The following is a 5,701-nucleotide window of genomic DNA, read 5'->3' on the forward strand; positions in this document are numbered from 1 at the left end:
ATTCATGGCTATTTTCTAGAAAAATATTCTAGAGATAGCTATTATGATTCTATTCTCTATATTCTATACTAAAAGTAACAATATACTTATAATTTGTTTCATTTTAGGCAAATCAATAACAAAAATAACAATCCACTTTTTTTACTTTTATTTGTTGAAGTATCTAAAATGAGAAAAAAAAAAAGAACTATTAATTTACATACAACCAAAAGGAGCCGACTACTTTCACTACATCCATCTATATATACACACACAATCGGTAAACGCCGGACCTCCTTCTCTCTCTAACCCCAAACTCCCAAAAGGCACAGAGATCTATCAACCCTCGCTGACCATTTTTGTATCTCGATCAGGGATGCTTTTTACCCAAATCAGGCTTCACTTGTAATACATCTTCTGTTCTTTCGATTTCTGGTAAGACTGTTTTCTCATATCTATTTATTCATTTCTGTAATTTTACTGTTTTTGGTTTTCGTTTCTTTCTACCCTATCCGTTTCCCTTGATTCCTTGTTTATTCGTATCGATCTCGATCCTTGTGGATAATCTGGGGTAATTCTTGTTGAATCGGATCTGGGATTTTTGAATTTTGGTTTATTGATGTGTACAATTCAAATCTCGTCAAGCCTACGATCTTAAATGGTTTTTGAATTCTTATATCTGTATCTGGTTTAGAATTCCGATTAATATCGATGAATGGACGCGAGTGAACTCTTGATTCTTTTGATTGATTGTTTTCGAAGATTTATTACCTATATATATCCTGATTCCGGATCTTGTCTTTTCGGGGATGATTCACTTGATTGATTGTCACTAATAAATGTTTAATCATCACCTCTATTTCATACGATGAAGAACAAGAAAAATCGTCTTGGATGCGCCTTTAAACTGATTTACGAATTGAAGTTTATTTAGCAAACAGCCGATTATAATTCAAAACTTTTGATTACCTTAGATTAAAAGCAATCAGATTTCGAGAATCAATTTCGCTGTAATAGTACCGAGATAAACTGTAAAATGAACTAACTTTCCTTAGATTGAAGCGCCCGATTTTCACAAATTTGAATCAAAAAGGTGTTATCTTATCTATTTTGACTGATTCCTTTCTTCTTATTTCATCAGGATTTTCGAGTTTTACGGCTTATTCAAGTTATCATATCTTGAAGAAATCATGGGTATCGATGGTGAGTCTGATTTGGTCCATGTGTCTGTTGAGAATGGGAAGAAAGAGAATGGACATGTTGCTGAAAACGAATCTGATTCTGTTCGAGTAGAAAAAACACCCGAAATCAGCTTTCCAAACAATGCAGTTGATGAATGGCCAGAAGCAAAAAAGTTTCACTCGGTTTATTTTGTTAAATACAGAACAGTTGAAGACCAAAACCTGAAAGCAAAACTCGATCAGGCTGATAAGGAGCTTAGAAAACTTAATCAGGCCCGTGATCCCATCACTGAAAAGCTAAGGGCAAAAAGGGTATTAAAGAAAAAGTTAATCTTTATCAATCTTGACCTTATTATTTAAATGTTTGTCTCACTATTTTCTTGAATTTTGTAGACTGAAAGAGCACAAGTGATAGGCCAATTGAAGGCTTTAGTTGAAGAGAAAAACCAATTTAGGTCAATCATGGATGAGAAAAGGAAAGAAATTGAGCCTCTACAACAAGCATTAGGTAAGTTAAGGGGTCCAAGAGATGCCAATAGAGACAATAGAAGTTTCATTTGTTCATCTGAGGCTGAGCTTAATGATGTTGTAAGTCTTGGTTTTAACATATATAGTTAAAGAATTAAATTCTTGAAAGTTGTTTTCTTGTTTGTGAATGTTGTTCTTTTTTTTGGTTGCTTTTTGTGTAGATTAAGAGTATGCAATATCGCATTCAACATGAAAGTATTACTCTAACTGAAGAAAAACAAATCATTAGAGAAATCAAACAACTTGAAGGGACAAGAGATAAAGTTATTGCCAATGCTGCTATGAGGGCTGAAGTTCAGAAATCTGTTGGTGAAAAAGATGCCATTCAAGACCAGGTCAAAGTAAGTCAAACCATTGTTTATAAAAGTGACGCCATAGAAAAAAAGAAACAAACTTTATTAATCTTTCTTTGTATTTTTTAGCTTATTGGTGTTGATCTTGATGGGGTCCGCAAAGATCAACAAGCTATAAAGGCAAAAGTGAAGACACTTGAGGCTGAAAAAGAGGCCATAAATGGTGTGATTGCATCTCTAGAGGAGGAGTTGCATGCGGTTGTTGAGAAAAGGGACAAAGTCTATGACAAGATTCGTGAGTTGAGGAATAAACGTGAAGAAGGGGTAATTTGGTCTTTTTGGTTATGGATATATAATAATATATTTCGTGTTTTGTGACATTGTTTGATAGTTACTTGGGTTTTGTGTTTTTTTTTCAGAATACTTGTTTTTACCAGAACCGAACTCTCTTGAATGACGCGAGAAGGCTGGCGGCGGAAAAAGACGTAAACGCCCTTAAAGAGCTTTCCACCTCGGAGGTGGACAAGTTTATGTTACAATGGAATGGGAGTAAAGCGTTTAGAGAAGATTATGAGAAAAGAATATTGCAATCGCTTGATATTCGACAACTAAGCAAAGATGGGCGTATGAGGAATCCCGGAGAGAAGCCGTTGATTGCACCGGAATCACCAATTCCGGTTCCGGAGGCGGAGGTTGTAGCAAAGCCGAAGGCGAAGCAACCGAAGGAAGATCCTGTTCCTCTGCCAACTCCGACGCCGGTTGAGAAAGAAAAAGATGATAAAGCCCAGAAAGAGGTGAATGCGAATGGTGTTGTGAAGGGTAAAAAGGGAAAAGTTGAAGAAAAAGAAGAGGAGGAGGAAGTTTTTAGGGTGGAGAAAAAACCGGAAGTGAAAGAAGTTGATGAGTCGAAATTGAAGGAGTTGAAGAGGGAGGAGGAGATTGCAAAAGCAAAACAAGCTTTGGAAAGAAAGAAGAAGCTTGCAGAAAAAGCGGCGTTCAAAGCCAAAAAGAAAGCTGAGAAGGAAGCCGAAAAGAAACTCAAGGTATGGAATGGAATCATTGATTCCGTTGGAATGAAAAAAAGAAAAACTTTTGTTTTTGTCGGATGGAATTCTACTTACCATTCCTTCCATTTTCTTGGTTTTCACTCCATACCCATCATGGAATGTAACCAACCATTCCATTGGAATGGAATCACAGATTCCATGGAATGGTTCATTCCGTTGGAAAGACAGAATTGCTGTTAGTTTTGTCAGATGGAATCGAACAAAAAATTCCTTCTATTTTGTCAATTTTCACTCCTAAACACTAGTGTTTTTTTTCCCATTCCATCATAGAATCTAATGACTCATTCCATTACCCTGTTTGTGGTAATCCTGCATTTCATTAATGAGGTTTGTGTGATTTGTTACAGGATAAGGAGAAGAAGGAGAAGAAGAAGATGCAGGCATCTACACCAGCTGCAGAGGCGGAGGAAGCGGTGGCGGAAGAGGCGGCAGAGGCACCAGAGGAAGAAAAGGCGACCGAAACAGTCAAGATTCCGGTGAAGTCCAAAGAGCGGAAAGAGAATAATGCAAAAATAAGAAGCAGAAGCATTAGGGGAAAAGGACCGGAATCGATCTCAAAAGTCATACTTAAACGTAAGAAGTCAAACAACTACATGTATTATTATGCTGCTGCTGCTTCTGCGATTGTTGTTGTGCTTTTAGCAGTCGGGTATAAGTTTTACGCGTAGACAACGGAATCGGAGGAATGGGCCGGAATCGGAATTGGAATCAATCTTGAAAGTAATGTCGTTTTTTTGTTTTTTAGTTTTGGATTCGTTCTTTCTTTTTTTTTTCTTTTATATTTTGTATTTGAAGTTTGAGGACTTGATATATGGTTTAGAAAGAGGTAGTTGGAAACATGTACTTGAGAAGTAGAACTTGTTTTTTTTTTTTTTTTTTTTTTTTTTTTTTTTTTGGGGGTAGTGTAATTTTGACATTTTGGTTTTTTTGATAAGAAACATGATGATAATGTTATGTGATAAACGTGGTTGTTATTGTTATTATTTTATTAGGTGATGATTAGGAGACAAAATATCCGAAACGGTTTTTTTTAACTAGTTATCAAGTGAGTTTTCTACCAAGGGTAGTACTTCTAAAAAATTAAACAAGTATTGTGGTTTTAATTTTATTTATAAAAACATGGTAAAAAATAAAAAGGTTTTCTTATGTATCTAACTTAAAAAAAAATCCTTATATATCCAACTCTTTTAAAATAAATCAAAAAACCAAATAGACCCGATTCTTTAGAGGTTGTTTGAAATTTAATTAAAAAAAAAAACTTATTAATTTATTGAGCTTTTGAAAATTCGTTAAGTCAAAAAAAATATTTGACAAAATGATTTTTAAAATAACTTTTCATAAGCCCTTAAGAAAGATTTTAATAAGTTAAAATATCTAACTTTTCAAAATCTCTTATAAATGTTTAGGTTGTAAAAGCTAAAATACCATTTAAAAGATAGGCAAAAATTTTTAAAAGAAAAATTAAATATCCTAATACCATTTATTTCTATCTCCTATCCATGTGAAATTATGATATGTGTCCAATTTTAATCAAACTAATAACATTTTAAGACATTTGTCATTACTTCATATGGGTAGGAGGTAGGGATGAGATTTAGAACCGGAAAACCGGACCGGAACCGGAACCGGTATAACTGGAAAATGCTTAAACGGTCCGGGTATTGGGTTTCAAAATTACTCTTATCCGGGCTCCGGGTATGGGTCTAACGGGTCCGGTTAATCCGGGTTTTTTTAACTGGATTTGTTTAAAAATCCGGAACCGAGTTAAATGGACCGGTCCGGGTTTAGTGGGACAAAGAACCGATTTAGATGTGGAATCAACCAAAAATTTGTGCAACGATTGTCCCACTCGTTGGAACTCAACTTACGACTTATTGAAGATCGCGGTGGATTTAGAAAGCTTTCTACGAGTATGAAAAGGAAGATATTTTTTTTTCTGCATTGTTGCTGAATTTTTAGCCCTCTTTAAACTGTCATATCTGCTTCATTCGGAGTCCGTTTGGGCTGATTTTTTTTAAAAATTGTAGTTCACTGGTTGGCAATAGTTATAGACTCTGGAAACACCTAATTTACATGTGTATTGAGTCACTTACAGCCCTCCAAAAATGACATATCAAAGCTGTTTTGAATCTGTTACAACATTATTGTAGAATTTTAGTTAACTTTAAATTGTCATATCTACTTCGTTATGAGTCCGTTTGGGCTGATTTTTTTAAAATTGTAGTTCACTATTTGGCAATAGTTATAGACTTTGGAAACACCTAATTTGCATGTGTATTGAGTCACTTACAGCCCTCCAAAAATGACATATCAAAGCTGTTTTGAATCTGTTATAACATTGTAGAATTTTAGTTAACTTTAAACTGTCATATCTACTTCGTTATGAGTCCGTTTGGGCTGATTTTTTTTGAAATTGTAGTTCACTGTTTGGCAATAGTTATAGACTCTGGAAACACCTAATTTGCATGTATATTGAGTCACTTACAGCCCTCCAAAAATGACATATCAAAGTTGTTTTGAATCTGTTACAGCATTATTGTAGAATTTTAGTTAACTTTAAACTGTCATATCTACTTCGTTATGAGTCCGTTTGGGCTGTTTTTTTTTAAATTGTAGTTCACTGTTTGGCAATAGTTATAGACTCTGGAAATAC

At 34.7% G+C, this 5,701-nt stretch overlaps 1 protein-coding gene across 1 annotated transcript; it reads left to right on the plus strand.

Annotated features, from left to right (window-relative positions):
* Nucleotides 1-254: 254 nt before the first annotated feature.
* On the plus strand, nucleotides 255-3,899 carry LOC111916913 (proton pump-interactor 1). Its single transcript, XM_023912565.3, has 7 exons — nucleotides 255-414; nucleotides 1,121-1,472; nucleotides 1,554-1,748; nucleotides 1,850-2,029; nucleotides 2,111-2,305; nucleotides 2,401-3,024; nucleotides 3,396-3,899. Exons 2-7 carry the CDS (start codon nucleotides 1,170-1,172, stop codon nucleotides 3,714-3,716), a joined length of 1,818 nt encoding a protein of 605 aa, XP_023768333.1. The 5' UTR covers nucleotides 255-414; nucleotides 1,121-1,169; the 3' UTR covers nucleotides 3,717-3,899.
* The last annotated feature ends 1,802 nt before the right edge of the window (nucleotides 3,900-5,701 follow it).

This window comes from Lactuca sativa, chromosome 9, assembly GCF_002870075.4.
Source record: "Lactuca sativa cultivar Salinas chromosome 9, Lsat_Salinas_v11, whole genome shotgun sequence".
Lineage (NCBI taxonomy): Eukaryota > Viridiplantae > Streptophyta > Magnoliopsida > Asterales > Asteraceae > Lactuca > Lactuca sativa.